General features: G+C 42.9%; 1 protein-coding gene across 2 annotated transcripts in view; it reads right to left on the reverse strand.

Annotated features, from left to right (window-relative positions):
* Positions 1 to 3,786: 3,786 nt before the first annotated feature.
* LOC121545401 (nuclear pore membrane glycoprotein 210-like) overlaps positions 3,787 to 25,821 on the reverse strand; it is a 64,453-nt gene continuing 42,418 nt past the window's right edge. The window contains exons 17-39 of one of the 2 annotated variants that reach the window (XM_041855900.2): positions 25,530 to 25,722; positions 25,280 to 25,386; positions 24,705 to 24,809; positions 24,053 to 24,154; positions 23,631 to 23,759; positions 23,130 to 23,257; positions 22,772 to 22,907; positions 22,623 to 22,685; positions 21,667 to 21,846; positions 21,480 to 21,560; positions 21,189 to 21,320; positions 20,700 to 20,858; positions 19,998 to 20,089; positions 19,590 to 19,764; positions 18,479 to 18,645; positions 16,333 to 16,553; positions 15,776 to 15,912; positions 13,887 to 14,148; positions 12,872 to 13,122; positions 12,479 to 12,683; positions 11,942 to 12,061; positions 11,354 to 11,428; positions 3,787 to 4,458 (exon numbers count right to left, since the gene is read on the reverse strand). In XM_041855900.2, the coding sequence (XP_041711834.2) occupies positions 4,418 to 4,458; positions 11,354 to 11,428; positions 11,942 to 12,061; positions 12,479 to 12,683; positions 12,872 to 13,122; positions 13,887 to 14,148; positions 15,776 to 15,912; positions 16,333 to 16,553; positions 18,479 to 18,645; positions 19,590 to 19,764; positions 19,998 to 20,089; positions 20,700 to 20,858; positions 21,189 to 21,320; positions 21,480 to 21,560; positions 21,667 to 21,846; positions 22,623 to 22,685; positions 22,772 to 22,907; positions 23,130 to 23,257; positions 23,631 to 23,759; positions 24,053 to 24,154; positions 24,705 to 24,809; positions 25,280 to 25,386; positions 25,530 to 25,722 (3,261 nt within the window). In that variant the 3' untranslated portion in view covers positions 3,787 to 4,417. Of the gene's footprint in view, positions 5,111 to 11,353; positions 11,429 to 11,941; positions 12,062 to 12,478; positions 12,684 to 12,871; positions 13,123 to 13,886; positions 14,149 to 15,775; positions 15,913 to 16,332; positions 16,554 to 18,478; positions 18,646 to 19,589; positions 19,765 to 19,997; positions 20,090 to 20,699; positions 20,859 to 21,188; positions 21,321 to 21,479; positions 21,561 to 21,666; positions 21,847 to 22,622; positions 22,686 to 22,771; positions 22,908 to 23,129; positions 23,258 to 23,630; positions 23,760 to 24,052; positions 24,155 to 24,704; positions 24,810 to 25,279; positions 25,387 to 25,529; positions 25,723 to 25,821 lie in introns of both variants that reach the window. The other variant, XM_045209548.1, reaches the window with a different exon arrangement.

Here is a 25,821-nt window from a genome sequence, read left to right on the forward strand (position 1 = left end):
GCAGGTCATTCACTAGGTCCCCCTGTGTGGTTCTGGGATTTTTGCTCACCGTTCTTGTGATCATTTTGACCCCACGGGGTGAGATCTTGCGTGGAGCCCCAGATCGAGGGAGATTATCAGTGGTCTTGTATGTCTTCCATTTCCTAATAATTGCTCCCACAGTTGATTTCTTCAAACCAAGCTGCTTACCTATTGCAGATTCAGTCTTCCCAGCCTGGTGCAGGTCTACAATTTTGTTTCTGGTGTCCTTTGACAGCTTTTTGGTCTTGGCCATAGTGGAGTTTGGAGTGTGACTGTTTGAGGTTGTGGACAGGTGTCTTTTATACTGATAACAAGTTCAAACAGGTGCCATTAATACAGGTAACGGGTGGAGGACAGAGGAGCCTCTTGAAGAAGAAGTTACAGGTCTGTGAGAGCCAGAAATCTTGCTTGTTTGTAGGTGACCAAATACTTATTTTCCACCATAATTTGCAAATAAATTCATTAAAAATCCTACAATGTGATTTTCTGGATTTTTTTTCCTTAATTTGTCTGTCATAGTTGACATGTACCTATGATGAAAATTACAGGCCTCATCTTTTTAAGTGGGAGAACTTGCACAATTGGTGGCTGACTAAATACTTTTTTTCCCCACTGTGTGTGTGTATATGTGTATATATATATATATATACATACATATATATATACAGCTGCGGAAAGAATTAAGAGACCACTGCAAAATTATCAATTTCTCTGGTTTTACTATTTATAGGTATGTGTTTGGGTAAAAATAACATTTTTGTTTTATTCTATAAACTACTGACAACATTTCTCCCAAATTCCAAATAAAAATATTGTCATTTAGAGCATTTATTTGCAGAAAATGACAACTGGTCAAAATAACAAAAAAGATGCAGTGTTGTCAGACCTCGAATAATGCAAATAAAATAAGTTAATGTTCATTTTTAAACAACACAATAGTAATGTTTTAACTTAGGAAGAGTTTAGAAATCAATATTTGGTGGAATAACCCTGATTTTCAATCACAGCTTTCATGCTCTCCACCAGTCTTTCACATTGATGTTAGGTGACTTTATGCCACTCCTGGCGCTAAAATTCTAGCAGCTCGGCTTTGTTTGATGGCTTGTGACCATCCATCTTCCTCTTGATCACATTCCAGAAGTTTTCAATGGGGTTCAGGTCTGGAGATTGGGCTGGCCATGACAGGGTCTTGATCAATTACATTGATGGAAGTTACAATCTATCTACAATATTAAAGCTGATCCCCCCCCTCCAAAAATAATAATAATTTTAAAAAAATAACTCCTTGGTAGACAGGTTGGCAGGTGGGTTTTCACAACTATCACACACTAATGGCGAAAATAAATGGACTGTTTAGGCTACTTTAGTTTAGCATGCATGATTGACCTCAGATACAGTCCTGCCTGTATAACGGCAGTATGCACAGTGCATGTCCGATTCGGCATGAAATGACCATTGTATAATAAAAAATAAATTCATCTTGATTAAGATCACCCTGGTACGAAAGCAGTGCATTTCTGTCATTTTGTCCATGTTATAGAATCTTCCGTTGCTATGGATAACCCATCAATGAGGTTTCTGTGGTCACACAACACTAGGCCTCTCATCTCTTTCTAAGCATGCCTAGGCCTGGCTCTAAAATGTGCCCGTTGAACCACTGTGTTGGCTTTGGCCTGAGCTAAGCAGCTGGCTCTCTATTCAAACAGCCACACAACGTTCAAGCGCTTGCTCAGTCTTTAGAGCATCTCTTTACTAGCGTGTGAAATACATTGCCAAATACTAAAGACCTGTAATGCACATCCCAATCACTGGAGCAAGTATATGCATGTGTTTACATATCTCTATTGTTTTTGTGTACTTTATCTCTGCAATACGTTTGAATTGGTATACCTGCACATTTACATTTACGTCATTTAGCAGACGCTCTTGATCTGCTTACTGTAAAGATTTTATGACATTCAAGTGCTCAACGTATATGTCGTGCTATCAACAAAAATAACATTAACGTTTCCCAGATTGGAGAACTCATTAATGGGCTCCACAGCTAGCCAATTTGTCTCACAGCATCCGGCACCCCATGATGCACTTCTCCACACTCACTAATGGCTGCCGAGCAGTTATTGGCATTCACTGTGCCAGAGCAGGCATACAGATGAGATGTGTGCGACTGACTGAGCCCCACTAGGCCAGGCCACTGACGCAGGCAGGCGGGAGGACAAGAGGTGTTTAATCAGCAGTCCCAGACCTTTAACATGTCTCCAGAGACCCTGAGAGGATGACACTCCCCTAATCCCCCCTTGTCTGTGGCGGAGCGGGGCGGAGGGAGCGTGGTGTGTGAAAGTATCACTGGGCTTAGGAACAGATGGGAAATCAGTTAGCTGTGATGCACATAGGACCTGCTCCTACAGCGCAAACACAGGAAGGAAATGAAGGTGGAAACAAACTTGTGTATCAGAAGGGATATGGTATTATTCATTCCCCAACACACCACCACAGAGGAATGGGCTTATGAAATGTGCTGCAATTGTTGAATGCCTTAAGTATACAGTAGCCTCCGTTCCAATCAATGTGATTGTTCTAGCTAGACACCCCCTTCCATTCAAATGTACATGTGTTCTGTTCTCCCTGTGGGGGAGTAATTAATTCCAATCAAGAGACAAGCCATAACTACAGGGGTGTATCCATTACGCCAATGCGGTTACAAAACGTTTTGCAACAGAAACAGTTCACTCCAAACACTCTTCAACGTGATGTAAAAGCAGGTTCTTAAACAGAAGTTGTAGTTCATTGTAATTGTATGGTTTCCACACGTTGCCGTTCTAATTTGAATAGTCTGTGAAGTGTTTGGCACAAGCTGCACATCTATAAACGATCAATTATTTTGTGCACTAAAGTGGAATGAAGTCCATGGGGTTCCTTCCAGCCGCTTATTTTCTTTGAAAAGAGACAACTGAACTACAATAATATAATAATAATATGCCATTTAGCAGACGCTTTTATCCAAAGCGACTTACAGTCATGCATGCATACATTTTTTTTTTTTGTGTATGGGTGGTCCCGGGGATCGAACCCACTACCTTGGCGTTACAAGCGCCGTGCTCTACCAGCTGAGCTACAGAGGACCATTCCATTTAAGAACAAAAACGTAACTCAAGTGTTTGGTGTAAACGTTTTCTGTTGTAAAACGAATCAGCGTAATGAATTAATTAATCATAGAGGCATTTGAAAAGTAAAAACTTTATTATTCAGCAATGATATTTGATCTCACACAATCACTCAAGCCGGACGGTAATTCTGGTATTTATACTTTATGCTGCCAGTGCAACAGAGATGAGAGTAACATTGGAACCATTAGGTGATCAAGCAGGGGAATAATATCCTCTGTCTGCACATTAAAACTGAACGCATTCAACATAAATGTCCTTCTTTCTCTAAATACAACAAGTGATTATTCTGCCAAAAAATTAAGTGCAGTCAGAGCTTGAAGTTTCAAGGCCTTCAGTGCATACATACATGAACATGCCTCTTTATACACAGGTCATTTACAATAACATTGCCAGTTAACTTTGGTTGCGGAGGTACTGAAAGGATTGTATAGTGAAAAACTGAAAGAAGGTTCACATTCAACTATTTCACATTTGTGATACACAGAAGAGCTGCCTGTCTTTAGGCTCAATAAGTACTGTAATAATATAATATGCCATTTAGCAGATGCTTTTATCCAAAGCGACTTACAGTCACGCGTGCATACATTTTTACGTATGGGTGGTCCCGGGGATCGAACACACTACCCTGGCGTTACAAGCGCCATGCTCTACCAATTGAGCTACAGAGGACCAAGGTATTTAGAAATGGTTAAATACAACAGAGTTGCAAAACAAGAACACCATCAAAGTGAATGCTCTGGCTGACCATATCCTGATTTTGAACACAGTGCGCATCATATCAGTGGTCATACTTCTCACACAATCAATATGCTACATTTCCCCAAAATAATTTTTGGATATAACCTTCATTGAAATAGACATCTTTGTGTTAACAATAGCTGACAACTAGGCCATCCAGGAGTGTAGTTTGTCAAATTCCTGAGTTAAAAAACATAAATCATTGATTAACAACACCAATCTTCACGCCAGAAATACATACTGTATTTAAAAAGGAAAACTACAAAGCGAAATAGCAGTATAAATTAGTTCACTGTTGCAGCCTCTCAAAATGAAGTATTAGTCTGAAATCAACTACAAAAATAAAATAAAAAAATCAGACCTTGTATAATGTACCATGCTTCGTGCACACACACGGTCTGGCTGGCCATGGGTCCGGAGATGGCTGATCAGGCCAATCTGTGACCTGCAAATCTTGTTGCAGTAGGGGCAGGGATGGTCCGTGCTGTGCTTCAAACACACAGGGAGATTAGACTCCTCGTGTCCTCTCCTCCTTTTAAAAAAGGTCAGAGGTAATCGTGGGGAGGAAACGTGGAAACAAATGGGCTTGTATGAAATGAGACTCTCCTCCACTCGCGTGTCATAAGGCAAATTACATTTACAAAATATGTGTGTTAAGTGGTAAGAAATGTTGCCTGTTGTGCCAGACATTTTATTGATGAGTAGCGTATCGAAGAGAGGAGCAAACTCCTCCGTTCACCTATTAACGAATTGACACTGTCCTACATACGGCGACCACTTATCGGTTTCCGGGTCACGTATGAGAGGACGGAGGAGTCGAGGAGAGGACACACACACACAGCCCTACTGACTCTGACAATTTTTCTTAAATGTAAGGATTTGCTCCAGTCACATGACTAAATGAAAATTCGACTGTCGGAGTTTGCCCCTTTTTAAACAAACCGCAAATACTTTTGAACACCATACATCTGACAGAACTAAGATCCTCTGACATTCTCCTGAGTGACAAAAGCACCACTTCCCAATCCCATGTAGAGTTAAAGCCGGAGATGTTGTCAGAGGCTGGGGTGGGTACTGTAGGGATCTCTACCGGGAATAATAGTCTGGGGAGAAGAGTCGTGGTTTGGGGCTGCTCAATAGGTCCGGGGAGGTCATCTTGTGGACGAAGGAGTTTGAGGTGAAACCTGAAACAGAGGTGTGAGTGAGGCACAGCTGGCAAAAAAAATTGAACAGTACTGAAACTCAAGCATCTTCAGTGGAGCAGAGAGTATATGAGAGCAATGAACAGCTGTAATCAATGTCTCCAAGCAGCTATTAAACCACAATGTCTATTAACCTCTTAAGGATCGGACCCTTTTTTCCCCATTTTCGCCTAAAATGACATACCCAAATCTAACTGCCTGTAGCTCAGGACCTGAAGCAAGGATATGCATATTCTTGATACCAAGTTTGTGGAAATGTGAAATTAATGTAGGAGAATATAACATTTACATTTACATTTTAGTCATTTAGCGGACGCTCTTATCCAGAGCGACTTACAGGACACATTAGATCTGGTAAAAGACAATACAAACAATAAAACTTTTTCTATTTATTTTTTTGTTCCATCATCTTTGAAATGCAAGAGAAAGGCCACAATATAATATTGCAGTTTAGGCGCAATTTAGATTTTGGCCACTAAATGGGAGCAGTGTGTGTGCAAAGTTTCAGATTGATCCAGTGAAGCATTGCAATGCTGGACTATTTTGTATCAAGTCTGCCCAAATGTGCCGAATTGGTCAATTGATACATTTTCAAGTATATAACTATAGAGAACATACAAAAATGATATGGTAATACAAAATGTAAGTTTACACACTCCCAGGAATGTCATACATGATGGATCATTAGCTTATACACTAACTTTCACACATCTAGATGGCCGGGCGGGGTGGGTGTGGAGCCAGAGACAGCAGGGGTTCAAACTGTAGGTATAGAGCCTATTAGAAAGTGGCAAACTGAAGCCAAAACACTATTTAAAAGCGGATAAATTGCCAAACAAAGTAATCCATCATCTCTTAACCCTCCCGTTGTCCTAGGGTCAAAATGACCCGCCACTGTGTTGAACCAACTTTATTTAATTTTTATATTTTTTGGATCATTTGTGAGAAGGAGGCAGTGATACTTTCTTTAAAGTATCACTGCCTCCTTCTCACAAATGATCCAAAAAATATAAAAATTAAATAAAGTTGGTTCAACACAGTGGCGGGTCATTTTGACCCTAGGACAACGGGAGGGTTAACTAAAGAGTTATTTCCTATACAATTCAGCAGAAATTCCATCTCAAATTTATACTAAGCCCATTATTAGGACATTTCGTACTAATTACTTGTCTTTTCCTGTACGGCCTAAAGCGAAGGAATTGCACTTCAAAATATTTAATGATCTACAGTGCCTTGCAAAAGTATTCATCCCCCTTGGCGTTTTTCCTATTTTGTTGCATTACAACCTGTAATTTAAATGGATATTTATTTGGATTTCATGTAATGGACATACACAAAATTGTCCAAATTGGTGAAGTGGAATGAAAAAAAGAACTTGTTTCAAAAAATTCTAAAAAATAAATTACTGAAAAGTGGTGTGTGCATATGTATTCACCCCCTTTGCTATGAAGCCCCTAAATAAGATCTAGTGCAACTAATTACCTTCAGAAGTCACATAATTAGTTAAATAAAGTCCACCTGTGTGCATATATATATATATATATATATATACACAGTGGGGAGAACAAGTATTTGATACACTGCCGATTTTGCAGGTTTTCCTACTTACAAAGCATGTAGAGGTCTGTAATTTTTATCATAGGTACACTTCAACTGTGAGAGACGGAATCTAAAACAAAAATCCAGAAAATCACATTGTATGATCTTTAAGTAATTAATTTGCATTTTATTGCATGACATAAGTATTTGATCACCTTCCAACCAGTAAGAATTCCGGCTCTCACAGACCTGTTAGTTTTTCTTTAAGAAGCCCTCCTGTTCTCCACTCATTACCTGTATTAACTGCACCTGTTTGAACTTGTTACCTGTATAAAAGACACCTGTCCACACACTCAATCAAACAGACTAACCTCTCCACAATGGCCAAGATCAGAGAGCTGTGTAAGGACATCAGGGATAAAATTGTAGACCTGCACAAGGCTGGGATGGGCTACAGGACAATAGGCAAGCAGCTTGGTGTGAAGGCAACAACTGTTGGCCAATTATTAGAAAATGGAAGAAGTTCAAGATGACGGTCAATCACCCTCGGTCTGGGGCTCCATGCAAGATCTCACCTCGTGGGGCATCAATGATCATGAGGAAGGTGAGGGATCAGCCCAGAACTACACGGCAGGACCTGGTCAATGACCTGAAGAGAGCTGGGACCACAGTCTCAAAGAAAACCATTAGTAACACACTACGCCATCATGGATTAAAATCCTGCAGCGCACGCAAGGTCCCCCTGCTCAAGCCAGCGCATGTCCAGGCCCGTCTGAAGTTTGCCAATGGCCATCTGGATGATCCAGAGGAGGAATGGGAGAAGGTCATGTGGTCTGATGAGACAAAAATTGAGCTTTTTGGTCTAAACTCCACTCGCCGTGTTTGGAGGAAGAAGAAGGATGAGTACAACCCCAAGAACACCATCCCAACCGTGAAGCATGGAGGTGGAAACATCATTCTTTGGGGATGCTTTTCTGCAAAGGGGACAGGACGACTGCACCGCATTGAGGGGAGGATGGATGGGGCCATGTATCGCGAGATCTTGGCCAACAACCTCCTTCCCTCAGTAAGAGCATTGAAGATGGGTCGTGGCTGGGTCTTCCAGCATGACAACGACCCGAAACACACAGCCAGGGCAACTAAGGAGTGGCTCCGTAAGAAGCATCTCAAGGTCCTGGAGTGGCCTAGCCAGTCTCCAGACCTGAACCCAATATAAAATCTTTGGAGGGAGCTGAAAGTCTGTATTGCCCAGCGACAGCCCCGAAACCTGAAGGATCTGGAGAAGGTCTGTATGGAGGAGTGGGCCAAAATCCCTGCTGCAGTGTGTGCAAACCTGGTCAAGACCTACAGGAAACATATGATCTCTGTAATTGCAAACAAAGGTTTCTGTACCAAATATTAAGTTCTGCTTTTCTGATGAATCAAATACTTATGTCATGCAATAAAATGCAAATTAATTACTTAAAAATCATACAATGTGATTTTCTGGATTTTTGTTTTAGATTCCGTCTCTCACCGTTGAAGTGTACCTATGATAACAATTACAGACCTCTACATGCTTTGTAAGTAGGAAAACCTGCAAAATCGGCAGTGTATCAAATACATGTTCTCCCCACTGTATATATATACATACACACACACACACACACACACACACACACACACACATACATACATACATTTACATATATACACACATACATACATATACACATACACACATATACACCTGTTCTGAAAGGCCCCAGAGTCTGCAGCACCACTAAGCAAGGGGCACCACCAAGCAAGTGGCACCATGAAGACCAAGGAGCTCTCCAAACAGGTCAGGGACAAAGTTGTGGAGAAGTACAGATCAGGGTTGGGTTATAAAAAAAATTGTCAAAGCCCAGACCTCAATCCAATTGAGAATCTGTGGTATGACTTAAAGATTGTTGTAGAACCCATCCAACTGTTTTTTTTATTTATTTTTATTTCACCTTTATTTAACCAGGTAAGCCAGTTGAGAACAAGTTCTCATTTACAACTGTGACCTGGCCAAGATAAAGCAAAGCAGTGCGATAAAAACAACAACAGAGTTACATATGGGGTAAAACAAAACATAAAGTCAAATGCAAATGTAGCAAGTTATGGAGGTAAGGCAATAAATAGGCTATAGTGCAAAATAATTACAATTAGTATTAACACTGGAATGATAGATGTGCAAGAGATGATGTGCAAATAGAGATACTGGGGTGCAAATGAGCAAAATAAATAACAATATGGGGATGAGGTAGTTGGGTGGGCTAATTTCAGATGGGCTGTGTACAGGTGCAGTGATCGGTAAGGTGCTCTGACATTTGATGCTTAAAGTTAGTGAGGGAGATAAGAGTCTCCAGCTTCAGAGATTTTTGCAATTCGTTCCAGTCATTGGCAGCAGAGAACTGGAAGGAATGGCGGCCAAAGGAGGTGTTGGCTTTGGGGATGACCAGTGAGATATACCTGCTGGAGCGCATACTACGGGTGGGTGTTGCTATGGTGACCAATGAGCTAAGATAAGGCGGGGATTTACCTAGCAGTGATTTATAGATGGCCTGGAGCCAGTGGATTTGGTGACGAATATGTAGTGAGGACCAGCCAACAAGAGCGTACAGGTGACAGTGGTGGGTCTGTTTTTTTGTCTTATTTCTTGTTTGTTTCACAGTAAATCAAATGATACAAAACCCCCAAAAAATCAATTTTAATTCCAGGTTGTAAGGCAACAAAATAGGAAAAATGCCAAGGGGGTGAATACTTTCGCAAGCCACTGTATATCCTTTGGGAAAATTCCTTAGGCATACAGTCGTGGTCAAAAGTTTTGAGAATGACACAAGTATTGGTCTTCACAAAGTTCGCTGCTTCAGTGTTATGAGATATTTTTGTCAGATGTTACTATGGTATACTGAAGTATAATTACAAGCATTCCATAAGTGTCAAAGGCTTTTATTGACAATTACATTAAGTTTATGCAAAGAGTCAATATTTGCAGTGTTGACCCTTCTTTTTCAAGACCTCTGCAATCCGCCCTGGCATGCTGTCAATTAACTTTTGGGCCACATCCTAAACTGATGGCAGCCCATTCTTGCATAATCAATGCTTGGAGTTAATTTGTGGGTTTTTGTTTGTCCACCTGCCTCTTGAGGATCGACCACAAGTTCTCAATGGGATTAAGGTCTGGGGAGTTTCCTGGCCATGGACCCAAAATGTCGATGTTCTGTTCCCCGAGCCACTTAGTTATCACACATGAATGGTCTCAGGATGCTTTACTGTTGGCATGACACAGGACTGATGGTAGCGCTCACCTTGTCGTCTCCGGACAAGGTGTTTTCCGGATGCCCCAAACAATCGGAAAGGGGATTCAGAGAAAATTACTTTACCCCAGTCCTCAGCAGTCCAATCCCTGTACCTTTTGCAGAATATCAGTCTGTCCCTGATGTTTTTCCTGGAGAGAAGTGGCTTCTTTGCTGCCCTTCTTGACACCAGGCCATCCTCCAAAAGTCTTCGCCTCACTGTGCGTGCAAATGCACTCACATCTGCCTGCTGCCATTCCTGAGCAAGCTCTGCACTGGTGGTGCCCCGATTCCGCAGCTGAATCAACTTTAGACGGTCCTGGCGCTTGCTGGACTTTCTTGGGCGCCCTGACGCCTTCTTCACAACAATTTAACCTTTCTCCTTGAAGTTCTTGATGATCCGATAAATGGTTGATTTAGGTGCAATCTTACTAGCAGCAATATCCTTGCCTGTGAAGCCCTTTTTGTGCAAAGCAATGACGACGGCACATGTTTCCTTGCAGGTAACCATGGTTAACAGAGGAAGAACAATGGATTTCAAGCACCACCCTCCTTTTAAAGCTTCCAGTCTGTTATTCTAACTCAATCAGCATGGCAGAATGATCTCCAGCCCTGTCCTCGTCAACACTCTCACCTGTGTTAACGAGAAAATCACTGACATGATGGCAGCTGGTCCTTTTGTGGCAGGGCTGAAATGCAGTGGAAATGTTTTTTTGGGATTAAGTTCATTTTCATGGCAAAGAGGGACTTTGCAATGAATTGCAATTCATCTGATCACTCTTCATGACATTCTGGAGTATATGCAAATTGCATCATGAAAACTGAGGCAGCAGACTTTGTGAAAATTAGTATTTGTGTCATTCTCAAAACTTTTGACCACGACTGTAGATTCAATTTTGACCACAATAACTGTATTTTGTGACACAGAAATTGAAACAGACCATTTGTTTTTCCTTTGTGCTTATAGCAACACATTCTGGAGTGATATGTATGACTGGTTAGAAACAACAATCTTTCCAATAACCCAGTTTACTAGAGACAGCCTTTGCTTATTGTTTTCCAGAAATATTGTTTTAATTACTTCGATTCATTGAAATGTATAAGGGGGAAAAAGTTGGCAAAAAGACTCCAGAAATTGATGAATGAATTTGAGTTATTAGAAGACCCCATAGCTTAAATTAGGCCTTATTTGTAGCTTATATTTTATTTACTTATTATTTATTTGTTTTTGTATTTTGGTTTGTTTATTTAGTTATGTTGTACTGATTATATTTGAATGTATGTCATGCCTTATTGTATTTGTATTTGTACATTGGTAATACAAAAATAAAAATAAAAACTATTTAAAAGCAGACATAGTAAAAAAATGACAGGTCTCTACCTGAAGGGGGCGGTGTTCTCTGAATGAAGGCTGGGTGAGGTGCTAAGTCCCTCTGAGAGAACAGTGCATGACACACTTGATGGGAAGAGAGCATTAACATCACATGTTAGCTGGTCAAATGTCTTCATGGTTCCTGAAGATCTGCAGTATCATTATCAAGACATTCACTTTCCCCGCCTAGGGCTGGGTGATGTATCGTATTTTAAGGTATACCGGTTTGGATCCACATACTGGTATGGATTTCTATAATAATATTTTTACACAGTGCTAAATAAATGCAAAGTTCTACGAATTGGACTACTTCACCGTCAGTTTTGTCCTAGTTTGGCTGAGTATAAAACAATCAGAGTGGAGAAAGCGCATTAAAACCAAATCACTTGTTGTCATCCTAGGGTCATGCACTACTCATAATATACTTGTATTATTCAGAAACATAAAATACTGCAATACCGTCAAACATTAGATATGATATTTTGGCCATATCGCCCAGCCCTATCTAAGCCACGTGATTTTCATTGTATCGACTCATAATGCAGACCTGCTAACACAGTAGAGGTGACAAGCCTCGTAGGGGAAGTGGCAACTCACCGATGATGATGATGGCCGTGCCAGCCAGTAGAGCGAAGATGGTGAAGAACATCATCTGGTAGGAGTCTATGAAGCCCTGCAGGAAATGGGCTCCCTCCATGGTAACCACGGGAGCAGCAGCTGGAGGAGGACAGAGGGGTGGGTGAGACTAGGCCCTGACACTGCTCAATGCTCCTTTCTAGCCGTTATGAACTTGTTGTTTGTAAAACAGAATCCCTGTTGAATGTTTTGATACAGCAACGACAATGGTATGGTGCTAGTTGGCACTGCAGAGAAATCCTAATGTGCTCCATTTCTCCAGCCAATTAACACCTAATGGCTTTATGGATGGCTGGTCAGAGGATGCAGGGTTCACACTGCAGTCTCCTGCTTTCCTACTGATGCAGTAATAATACAGCTCTAAGATGAGATGTTGGGAAGTGTAAGTGTGTTGATACCTTTCCCCTTTTACACTGTATCATGCTACCCTGCACCATCACAGCGTTAAACTATTAACATATCGTCAACCCTGTTCCACTCAGAGATGACGTTGCTGACCTTGCATGGTGGTGCTGGGGTCAGCCACGTGGATGAGGGTGACTGGGATGACGAGGGTCTGGCCAGTGGATGAGCTGGTTATGGAGACGGAGGCGGAGGCTGCAACCTGGGGGTCCACGGCACTGACCATGTACTTCGAGAAACTGAGGAAGCCGTGGGACACCTCGCTCTCCTGGACCGAGACGGACCGAGAGCTGGACGATACCTAACGGACAGGAGGAGATGGTGGGTGAATCAGTGGGGTTATGGAGAAGTAACATCCAGTGCCAAATGTTTTACATCCCTCATTGTCCATCATCATTCATTTCCCTTCTCCATTTTTATCTCCTTCTCTAAAGTGTGATGAGACCCATGTCAAAGGCACTTTAAAATAAAGTTGATTGACAGACAGACCTTCAGACTGCCGAGTGCTGCGGTGGGGCCGTAGACTGTGAGCTCTGCGTTGGGCTGCAGGTTGCTGAGCAGAAGCTCTGTCTGGTCAGAATACAGGCCTGTCTCCACAGGCAGCCTGGCACTGACCTGCTCCCCAGAGAAAGCACTGCCCTTCACCCCAGCCCTCACCAACAGGTAGGCCATGGACAGGCTCAGCACCCGGGTCTGCTGGTCACTCAGAGGCTGCAGGGTCAGAGAGCAGGAGTAGAAGCCTGGAAGGGGGAGATATATCATTACAAACCGGTCTAATGTGTACACAAGTCTAATGGTCTAAAGAGAAAGTGACATCAACAGTCTAATTTCAAGACTAACACTCATGGATGCTTACTTTTTAAAGAGTATGCTTGTCCTCTACAACCACAACATGTTCCCAGATGCTTAAAACGTGATTTCCGCACTAACAGCCTCTTCGTTAGTGTTTAGTCTGTTTACCTTCTCCTCCCTCCCCGCTACAGAGTCATCTCACAATCATACAGGCCCATTAGTCTCAGTGAGCTTCAGTTGACTGGTTGGGGCACCCCCCTCGTGGTTGTTCCCTGAGAGATAAGCCTGCGCTGGGCCGGGGCAGGAGGGAGGGGAGCCCCAAACTCTAACACAATTAGGCCTCTCTCTGCTATCAGGTGTTCAGAGGAAGGGAGCCCATTCAGCTGACTATATCACCCCTACACTGTTTATGGCCTTCAGTGAATTCATTTCATGAGAGTTACAGGTATTGATTATTCCCTCATAAACACTACTTCCTTGCCCTCTTTACCACAACAGCCCCTGGTGCACTGCACACACACCAGCAGGCCCACTGTGGGTTTAGTCAATCCCTTCTGCTGCATGCATTTTCATTGGATCTAATGGGTGGTTAATGATGTGAAGGTCATATCCATTATACATAAGTAAACTGAAACTTGGAGCAAAGACAATCCAGTAAACATATTGGCCAACATTCACCACATCATCATTCTTGAGCCCTAACAGGTCCTACCAGTGCTGGGATCGAAGCTGGTGTTTGTGAGGTAGACGTCGTGTGCGGAGAACTCGACAACGTCACTGGTGAAGCTCAGAAGGCAGCTGACGGAGCTCTCTGGGTGCAGCAGGGCGATAGACGCAGTCTGGGCCAAGGAACAGGAGCCTATGAGGTTGGTTCCTGTCTCTCTGGTGGTGAGCAGCACCCTGGTGTCCTTGTCCCCCCTCACCGCTGCAGAGTGAGCCATCACCGCTGTCCTGGTGGCCCCCTCCACCACCACCTGGCACAAACACACACAGGGAGGCACAACACTGGTATCTCTTGGGGTGCATCTCAATGCAATGATAAAGGAACAGGACTGGTAAAAGCGATTCCAGGGGTTGCCCCACCACATTGCATCACCTATCCTGTGATGTAGCCCTTTACACTCGTACCAGTATACAGGTAAAAAATTGCAGATTTGAACACTGATAGGTGCCTAAATTGGAACACAGTGGCTGTACAGTAACATGCTATCCATGACGTCAGCGCTCAGGCTCTGCACTTCACAGCGCTGTATGGGTTTTGACTGACAGACGTTCTGAACTTCAGCACGACAACAAGTTTCTCCCATCCCTCCAGCTAATTGGGCAACTTTTGCACATTTGTTGTTGTCCGAGTGAGGCTTGCTGTAAATGAAGAGGACTTGATGTATTTTGAAAGATGAGACGTGTAGGATTATAATAGAGTAAATAACACTCTGATGTCAGACAAGCAAGCCAAAGCCATGAGTCCAAATGTGCACTTCACATTTCCATATAATAAAACTCATGTCATATACAGTGTCAACGTTTATGATCACTATGTTTGAAGTACAGTTACAAGATGACATGGCGTCATACCCTGGGTTGTTCTGAACAGAATGAGCCTATTTGTCCATTGTGAAGAAAATTTGCAGCGGAACATGCACCTGAATGGACTCATGACTCCTTCATTTTGGTGCGCATAGAAAGATCGGTTTCTCTGAATTGCCTTGTGAAAGCCTAACACTAAGATTGTATTTTAAAACTTAGCTAGTCATGAATAGGCTTTCAAATGATGCCCACCTCTCCCAGATTGTGATTTAAATGGGCTGTTTTTCAATTGCGTAAACAGTAATTGTTTGATGGCGGGGATGCAGGGTTGTATTCCAAACAAAAAAACTATAAGTGTGCTTGCTGTAGTTCCTCAACGCCACAGCTAGTAGCTAAAAAAAAAGCACCTTATAGTTGAAGGCTTCTTTGAGTATCTGTTAACATCTCCATTCAGAGTCATTCTGCTTTAAGATGTGTCGTTACTGCATTATCTACTGAACCAGATAGCATTCATCTAATCCACTCCACACGGATCCTCCTCAGCCATTCACTCCAAGCTAATTGGGAAAGATGAATATGTAAATACACGAAAGGCCTGTAGTAGCCGGAAGGAGGGAGCTGCCTGGAAGAGACAGACAGACTCTCTTTCTGTGTGTGTAAGTGAGAGAGCTCAATCTCAGAGAGGAAGGCTGGGCTAGTAATGAATCCTTTCCATGCTGCCTGCATCATGTCGCTCTGTGGAGAATCGCCACAGAAGGGGAGGGGCGGGCGTCACACACATTACACTGAGACAACTATGATCATCATCTATACTAGTGATAATTTTTCAGTCATTTAGCAGACGCTCTTATCCAGAGCGACTTACAGTTAGTGAGTGTATACATTTTCATACTGGCCCCCCGTGGGAAACGAACCCACAACCCTGGCGTTGCAAGCGCCATGCTCTACCAACTGAGCTACAGGGGATCATGATGGTGATGATGAGATAAGTATTTGTGATGCATCCACATGGAGTCAGATTTGATGGAGATATCATCTGATCTCCATAGCTATTGTATGAAACAAGTATAGTACCTCTCTGTAGGTCTTCAGCAGGCCAGGGATCTCATAGTAGACAGTGGCGGTGCCTGCATCTCTGGCCACGGCCACGCCCGTTTTAGAGTCCACCTGCAGCACGCCAGTGGATGAGGAGCTCCAGGTACCCAGGACACCTGTAGGGAAGAGAGAAGAGCTGAAACATTACACAAAGCTCAATGCTCTCAACTAGAAAATTCACACTTCATTTACTGGAAGACTGTCTTACACTTCACACTGCTTCATGCAGGGCTGACAATGGTAATGTTTGCAAATCTCCAATTTAAAAACAGTCTTATTTCTAGCTTTGAAAAAAAGCTAAAAATAAATCAGCAGAAAAATGACTCCATTCAGAAGTACATAAACACAACAAACAAGGAAATTGCAAAAAGTATCAATATCTCATAGTTAACGTATTAAAGATGTAACATCAAAGAACCATTAGATCCAATGAAACATACATTTCACTCCAAAATTGTCTGAACATCTTGGTTGTACTACTAGTGACAGTGGACCTGTTATTTTACAACACCACATTAAACCCTCTGACCTCTCACCTTGGGGGCTGAGGAGCTGGGCGCTCAGGCAAACCACGTCTCCCACCACCAGCATCGTGGCATCCTCTGGGTGGATGGCGTGCTGGACTGGCAGCGCCAGGTAGTCAGCCATCCTTGTATGCTCCTCGGTCCACACGGCCAGCAGGGTGAGACCCACGTTGACTGTCCGCACCGTCAGGCTGTTGTTACCTGGGCCTCGGCCAACCTGCACCAGGTCATCCCTACAGACAAACAGGAAATGGTCAACATGAGTTTGGTTGGTACTAATTCCCAATGGCTTTCCTTGCATAACCAGTAATCAACTACCTCTGCCTGGACACAAGACCAGAAGTGACTCTCCTGTGGCCCTATAGGGCCCCATCACAGCCAGAGCCCCTTACTACCCCACCATCTTACTTACTCTTATTTGGACACATCTCTTCTAAAGAAGTCTGTCAGCAACTTGAGAACAAAATAATGGAATTCATTTTTTGCGCAGGCGAATGAAGGAGTTACAAGCAGGATTGAGTAGCACAGCCTCCCCTCGTCACCCTCACCCATTCATTTAGCTCACTCAAGTGGAAACAACTCACTCTGAAATGGGAAGGAAGCAACAGCCAGCTAAATTAATGTTGTGAACCTTGGGAGAGACGCGCTGGCTTAAAAAACAAAAACAAAGGTCGATATCTGCGCCCCCGCGGAAATCTAATTAGCACAATAAAACCAATCCCCATAAAAATCTGCCAGTTTAAGCTAGAGATAAGTTTTTTTTTGCATTGGATGCGTCTCAATCGACCGCATCCGCCCAAGTAACACTTCTGCATCTGCGGTGAAAGGTGACAGAGCTAGAGCGGTGTTTGTCAGACCATGAAACGTCCCAAAAATCAGTCCTCACAAAATCGTGGCCTACAAACTATTAGGACCCATCTATGGAACACAAGGGTGTTTTCCGTTTTGCTCTACAACCCCCACAAGCGTCTTGGGACTAGTCTGAAGTCGGTATAGCCGATCTGCCAACTTCTGTCTGTAGCGTCCGAACAGTTTGGGCTACACACTAATGACCCCTCTGTGTAAAGGTGAGACTCTCACGAACACGTGCGTCAGTTGTTTTGCTCTAGGACGCCCACAGGCCTCACAAGACTTGTCTGAAGGTCCCCCTGGTACCAGTCAACATTTTTATGGAAGTATATATGGAGACTGTTTAGTGCCAAAAATAAGCCGTTAAATACATCTGTTGTTCCATGTAGTGAATCTGTTATTCAATGCGGTTGTATGAGCTAATAGCAGTCAGGCCCAATTGTTATTGTCATCAAATAATATTTATATCCATTTTTTTCATACTTCAAGGGGTCTTAGACTCTTATGGGTGCACTCATTTCCTGTAGTTGTACTGCTGCAGCATCCAGATAAACAGACTGGGGCTGTGCAACGTGCAGTCATAATCACACACACATACTTTGTGTTGTACTCAAACAGCAAAACACAGAAGAACCAGTGCTTCCACTTCTACAGATCTCAATGTCCGGTACATATCTTGTACAGGTCAATATCATAAAAAGTACACCCCATAGAGAGCATTCGAATTTAATTCAGAAAATCAATACTAGGCAGGGAGTCACTATTTACAATGTTTACTTTGCTGCAAGGGCTACAAGAACTGATTGAATAAATGTATTCTGAGAGATTGAAGTGCTAAATTAAATGTTCTGTTCCACTGGTAAAGGCAGAACAGTTTGGAGTGGAGTGTGAGAGACATTAGCTTGAGGAAAGCTGGAAGAGTTTGTACCAACAGATCACTCAGAGCAGCCTTGGCACTTCTTTTCCAGCTCACAATGACAAAATGATGGCTCCACAGCCTTGGTCCACACAGCTAACAACCAAACAGACATCCCTTGAACCCCACCATCCCATCTCAATCGTCTGTCTTGCTGCTTTTCCCTTTCCTGTTCTTATTTTCTTCCCCAATTTGTACACATTCTGAATCCTGTACTTTCATATCTCAAGTACAAGTTATCTTTATTACCCCAAAAGTGGTAAAATCATTTGACTTTCAAATCTGCCCAAAATAGTATTATTGTGGGGTCCTTTGTAACCTGAAAATGAATACTCATAGGGAAATACACAGAAAGCAACCATAATTAACCAGAACTAACATGTGTGAACTTACCTGTTGGTGGTGAATGTGAGCAGGGAGTTGTGACTGTGAAGGACCTCTCCAGTGTTAGCATGGAGGTGAACAGTGAAAGTAAGGACCATGCCCAGAGGAATAGCAGACAGGCTGTCTCTGTGTAGAATTGGACTGGTGCTGAAACGCAGGTACGACACTGGGGCCACCTGAGAAACCACAGAGAGGGAGACTGCCATAAACCAGGTTTTCATCAAACCTTTTTTATGCGAGTAAAGTACATGTTGGATAAAAACAATGTCATCACCGGCCTGATGGAAACAGAACATTTTTCCGTAAACTTTACAAATGTCGACAAAACAATAAATATCGATGGTCTTATTCTGGTGACATGATAATCGATGCTTGGCTGCCGTTTGTACATGCTAATAATCTTATCATGTAGGCTATACGTGCGCTCTAGCCAACAGCGCGCAGATAGCGTTGTTGGCTAGAGCGCACATGCCAACACGCTATATAACGAAATATTTTTGGTGAGAAAACCATCACTAGAGTTTAAAATGCAATGGAAACTCATTTAATTGTTTGTTTTTTATTGGGTACATGGGAATTTAACCGCAAAAAGGTATTTTTATGTTCACTACATCATCATGCACAGCCTTTTATCTGCAACAAGTCCATTTGATGGAAACACATCTCTGGTGGGAAAATTAGCATATAGTTTTTATGCAGATTTTTTAATATTCGCATGAAAATCTGTCGCCAATTGGATGGAAACCTAGCTATAGAGAGCAACATAAGAGAATATGCTTCAACCAATGATAAGTCAAATACAAAGCACTCCATCTCTCGTTTAATAGTCTTAAAATGTGATGCCATTTGTCATGACTTTATAATGGCATGAAGTAAGACGACAGTGCCAACATTTATGAGATACGGTCAATTTAAGATGATATGGATAGAACTTATATTTTCTAAACAAAATAAAGCCAACTTAATCCAGAAATTGTGAAAGAAAAACTTGACATGTACGAATGTCTATTGATCTATTCATGGATTATAGTGCACTGTTATTTCTCATTCCTTGCACTGTGTTTATTTCCCATAGGGACAAAGATCAATAGAATTGAATTAAGGAGCCACTGGGTCTCACCTTCACTGCGAGGACCAGGGTTTGATTGACACCGAAGGTCTCCTGTGAGGTCACCAGCAGGGAGGAGGAGCCAGTGAGAGACCCAGAGGACAGGAGGCCCTTCTCATCCACCTGGACAATGGTAGCCTGGTTGGGACAATCCAGCACCCGGTAGGACAGAGCACCCACACCGTCCCTGTTCACACACACCATGGAAGAACACACCAGAGTTAGTAGACTACTATCTTCTGGAGACAACTCAAACGTTTTTTTCAATAGTCAAGAGTAGAGCACTATAAAGAGGATAAGGTGTAATTTGAGATGGAACCTAAGAGTTCATGTGTAATGTTCAGTGTTCAATGGAAAATGTTGTGTTCAAAGTGTCTTCGGTTAAGTCAAAAGGGTGTTGGTAGGCCTCTCTAACGTTACCTGCTAGTCTGGAGTTTGAGCCCAGAGTTGGGAGCCATCAGTATCTCCTCAGCCTCCATGGCTGGGTTAAGCATGTGCAACTTGTCATAAACCTTGATCAAAGGGAAGAGTTGAGAGTCTAATGAACAGAGATTTTTCCCCATCCTTTGATGTTTGGGTTTTCGTGACACATAGTCTAATGCAGTTTGAAGCGGGATGCACCACTCATCACAGGCTAATCTGTCCTTCTTATCACTTTACAAAGTTAACTACCACAGAGAGACTGAAGGACCACACTCAACTTCAATGATTTACAGTCGGACTTCTCAGCATGTTCTCTCTTGCGATGTTGGTTCATGTTCAGTTTGTTTTTAGGTGGAAGGGAACGCAAGGACAAGCGGAGGTCCATAAACAAGCACTATAAAGCATCTTGAGTCGTCGTGTCATATATTTCTGAGACGATGTGATCCAGCCACACAGAGTGACCCATCACAATGCGGTGTCCTGAGCTGAACCCTAAATCCAGACCTCTAGGCTAGCAGTACTGCTGACTTGTATTCTTCCCCTGTAATCAGGGACTGACTCAGACCTAGGCCAACAGGAGCTTGGGATCTCTGGCCAATCAGTCAAATAAGTACCAGGGAGAAAAGAAAACCAGCAGTACGCCTGACCTGGTATTTGAGTTCCTCTGGCATATTATAGGTATCTGCATAAGTATAGTACCTGGATCTGGAGTTCATCAATGAGCTCCAGTAGGTTCCCCTCCAATTGTCCAGCCTTTGGGTCAGTGACCTTTAGCACCACCTTGAGGCCTGTTCTTCCTTTAGTCTTCCCTGTCACACTCATCGCAAAGTTATGCTCTGGCTGGAGCTGGACAGAGGCCTGAAGAGAGACAGGTGTTTTATCAGTGAATGAAAGCAGAAATAGAGTTAGAAATGAGACAGTAGAAATATCAGATGTTGTTTCTCTAGTGAAGGTGGAGCAACATTTTGTCCTAATTCAGTCTGATACAAAGGATGAGAGGAGCTCAAAACCAAGACGTCTTATCTGACTCATCTATAATTGTAATCATACCAGTTTTTCCATTACACTATTTATGGCTTCAGTTGAAAACGATGGTGTTTGTGGACCCGAATGTAACTTCAGGGGCCCTTTTGCCACTCATCAAGGAGAAAAACTCTAAACTCTAGAAAAAAAAAAAGTGGTTCCCACCTCAGCGTGTCGTGATTGGAATTCCAGGACGTCTCTCTTGGTGGTGGACCAATGGAAGGTGAGGCCAGGCAGGGCGTTGCCGAAGGAGAAGGGGGTCTGACTGCTGGTGAGCCCTATGACATATACTGGCATCTAGGAGAGGGGATAGGATGAGTCAACTCAAGAGCAGGTCACACGTCTCTTATACAAGTCCTAATATTCACAATGTAATGCATCTTACTTGGATTGAAGAATATCTTGTGGACACTGTCAGAGACAATTTGAGATTACAGTTCATTTATCATGAGTTACCTGTGTACCAGTCTTCATTCTGGTGATAGGGGCTCGGATGCGAATGGCCCTCAACTGTACAACTTCAACCTCTACTTGATCCTGTTCATAGAAAACACCAGCATAGAATTACATCAGTTTCAATTGGTGAAAAACAGGATTAAAAACCCATTGGGTTTCACCTGATGATGATGTACAGATATTTTACCTGAGAGACAACGACAAGCTTCCCAGTCTCGGCATCGACAGCTTGAACCAGTCCTGTCACGGTGACGTTGCCAATGGCGACGCCCCTGACGTGACCTATGCCGTTAACAGACGCTATCTCCTCATTGGCCATGGAGAAGAGGATGTTTGACTGGGGCTGGGGGCCTCCCTCGGATGTGATCTACAACATGGAGAGATGAGGTAAGGGGTGGTGTGTGTGGCTGTGTGTCTGTCATAAATATGCAGACTATCAGTTTCACATGACTAGCCTTGAGGATACTGACAGCGTGTTCCTTAACGCTTGTCAATGTGAGGTCTTTAAATTGCTCAAGTCAATCAAATCATCCATGGTCTGTTAGAATAATCAACACTGGAGATTAAATCAACATGTCACTCACAGGGTTTGTACACTCAGTATACCAAACATTATGAACACCTTCCTAATATTGAGTTGTGCCTCAATTCGTTGGGGCATGGACTCTACTCTACAAGGTGTTGAAAGCGTTCCACAGGGATGCTGGCCCATGTTGGCTCCAATGCTTCCCACAGTTGTGTCAAGTTGGCTGGATGTCCTTTGGGTGGTGGACCATTCTTGATACACACGGGAAACTGTTGAGCGTGAAAAACCCAGCAGCATTGCATTTCTTGACACAAACCTGGCATCTACTACCATACCCTGTTCAAAGGAACTTACATTTACGTCATTTAGCTGACGCTCTTATCCAGAGCGACTTACAAATTGGTGCATTCACCTTATAGCCAGTGGGATAACCACTTTACAATATGTTTTTTTTTTTTATTATAATTTGTTCAACAGGTAAGCTAGAAATACCTATTTGAAAGCATGTGGTGATACAAATCATCTTCCCAACAGGAAATTATCCAGACAGGATAAGGGTTTTTGCAGAGGCCAGGGTTTTTCCACAAGAATCCATATAACTGTACAATCCAATTTACCTGGATCATTGCTCCGATTATCAGAGTCATTTTCCTGGGGATCAGTTTGAATGGTGGAAACACCTAGAAAGATCAAAACAAAAATGACTGTCAACACACAACACGATTGGACAACATGTTTGAGTTACGTACTTATGAAAACCCCCTACCTCTATTTGCTGAGGAGCAGATGCAATCTTCCTTCCAGTTTTGTCTACTAGCATTGCAGAAACACTGGTCTGTCCAATAGCTAAGCCTTTGACCAGGAAGGTGGCTGTGTCCTTCTCTGAGAGATCTGACAGTGCTCTGGGGTAAACACAACATGAATGGTGAACTCGATGTCAACTTCACAGAAACCTAGTCATAATATACGTGCCGAGGTGGATGCAGGAGTAATTTTAATCTGTTTTTCCATTACCAGTTGCACAGACAGAGGCAATGTGATGGTGTGTGTTTGTAATAATATTTGCTCTAAGAACAGAAAATAACTTTATACTTATATGATTGAATCATGTAATGGTAACTTACTGCAGAGAGACGATGGCAGACGCTGCACTGAGTTTCAAATTCATAAAGCGGAAATATTTGGCCAGGAAGGGCTTCTTGTGGTCATCCAGAACCCTGACATGGGCTCGTACAGATTTACCAATCTCCACCTGCAAGAAACCAGTCAATGTTGTGTTAATATGAAAAGCACTATTTGGGGCTCTAATTTAATTAGTAACTTGCATAAAACAATGTGGGTTTTTTACTAAGTATATAAGCAGCTACACTCAAATTCAAATTAGTTTAATTAGCATGAAAGGATCAACCAACATTCACAGCATCTTAATTCTATTTCCATTTCCTGAATACACACTTCACAGAAAACAAGTCTTTCCTGTTCCATGGCAAACCAGTGAATTTTAGCATGACACTATTTATTTATAAGGGCCAGTTAAGACCAGAGGAATGTGTGAGCGATAACAGGGATAACAGTCAAGCTGGGTGTCTGCCCTGCAGGATAAAGTATTGAGGCTGACCACTGACCTTGTCAACCACTCGGACATAAACCTCCAGGGCGTCTGAGATGTGGACCGTAGCCGTAGCAGGGGCTGGGAAGGCCAGGCAGAGGTCATGAACCATCACCTGCACCGTCCCCGGCTGGACTGGAAGCACCTGGAGAGACCACAGTGATGAAAGGTTTTATATGACATGTTTTCACTGAACATGTCTTTGTGTTAAAACAAAGGCACAAGGATGTTCTGGTGCTTTCATCAATGCTGCATTCATTCAGAGTATCACGTCATTTACAATATTGTTAGAAAGTAAGATGTTAAGGGGCCAAAAGAGGTGTAGGATCTAGGAAGGCAGTTGTAACCATGGTATGCTAATCCTAAAGAAGTCCATTCAGAAACAGAGTGGTATGTTCAGCAGCATTGTCATTCTGAGTGTTCCATGTTTCTCCTCACCTCAGCAGATCGCTGGGCCTCTTGGTGCACCACGTCTGCTATCCCTCCAACACTGGTGTTGACAAAGAAATACCCAGATCCCTCCCTCAGGGCCAGGTCAGCCTGCAGGACACACGGAAGGAGGAGAAGCCGTAGATGAAAGAGTGATACCACAATGGACAAGCAGCCCAAGGCCCATCACAATATCAGCTGAAATGTACTGTAGGCCATGAAGTGTAACATCAATACATTGAGGTTCACATGCACATGTTTTTCACATCATAATAGTGAGATAAGCCATGCTGATAAAACCTTGTGATGAAGGGCCAGTTGTGTGTAATATTTTAAGGCGTCATAATCCAGTGCTATCAGCTAGATGGTATCTGTGAGCAGTCAGTGATATGGATGGAGACTGAATGAGGGGTTTACATGGCAGGTAGTGACCTCAGTAAGAGGATTACAGAGCGTGAGACGGGTCAAAGGTCAGACAGGATTAAGATAGTAGCGGGGCCCAGTGAGGGAAGAGTGGAGGACCATAGAAATGGGATACATGGAGCAGATATCACCTTTGACAGTGACGGATGGGATGGGTCACATTGTATTCTGTCAGCTCTATAACTTACATTTCTATCTGCAACACTTCTGAACATTTCACACAGGCCCCAGTTCTTACCCGCACGTCAGGGTGGTTGTATATGGTGATGGCTTCAGGACTGACTGTCAAGTCCTCCACCAATAGGAGCTCCAGAGTGGCTGAGACAGGGGTCAGAGGGTCAAACTGCCAGGAAGAGGGAGAGATAAAAACAGGACGGGTGCCATGGTTACAGGTGTAAATGTCATGCCAACAGAGTGACAAAAAGATGAGATTACCCTACATGACGGTGTTCTTACAAAGTTGAGTTCTGTGGTTAAAGTCAAGTGAAATCATAAGTCTCCATAGGAGGAGACGTCTTAGTGTAAACGGCTAAATGAAATGCTGTAATTTAATATTTGTACAGTTCTTTGAAGATCTGACTTTTGCCTCTCATGTCTTGTGTTTTTATAGCAACCTCTAAGCTGATTAAAATGTTTATTTTCTGTGGTCACAGAGACAGTCTCATTCAGCCAATGGCATCCTTCCTGCTTGCCAGTCACAGGAGGAAGTGAAAAAGCCTCAAAATGTTCACAATGGCTCTCAAAGTAATTGCTTGTCTAACCACATAAGATAAAGGTGCTGTTTCTCTGCTAAAGGTTGTGTTTCTGTCTTACCGGACTGAGAACCTTAGCAGCCTCAAGGTGGGGGACCTGGTAACCCAGAGCTGTTACTGTTATAGCAGTAATCCCAGACTGGTGGTGGACAAGGAACGCCTGACGACCTGACAGATAAGAGGACATTTCTGTTGGTCAAAACTATTGAAATAGCCTGCAAAAACCTGGTATTTTACCTGATTTCACCTGGATGAAAGAATAACGACAAAAGCAAACAAGGATACCATCATGAGCATGATCAAAGCCGTACCATGAAGTTTCTTCTGTTTGTTGCTGTCCTCTAGTAGTTCCAGTTCCATAGGCATGGTGGGCTCGATGCTGGCCAGGGATACCTTGGTTGACTCCCAGACGATACTCAGAGAGCTGAAGTTATCAAACTTTCTGCCTTGCTGGTCAAAGGCAGCCAGGTCAAGCACAGGGTTGCGGTAGTTTGAGACAGGCACCTGCAACAAATAATGTTCCAATGTAGTTTTCATTTTTTCCATTGTATTTCTTTCTAAGTTACAGTAAACATAGAAGCACTGTGTAAAACGTACGGTCAG

Source organism: Coregonus clupeaformis, chromosome 30 (genome assembly GCF_020615455.1).
Source record: "Coregonus clupeaformis isolate EN_2021a chromosome 30, ASM2061545v1, whole genome shotgun sequence".
NCBI lineage: Eukaryota > Metazoa > Chordata > Actinopteri > Salmoniformes > Salmonidae > Coregonus > Coregonus clupeaformis.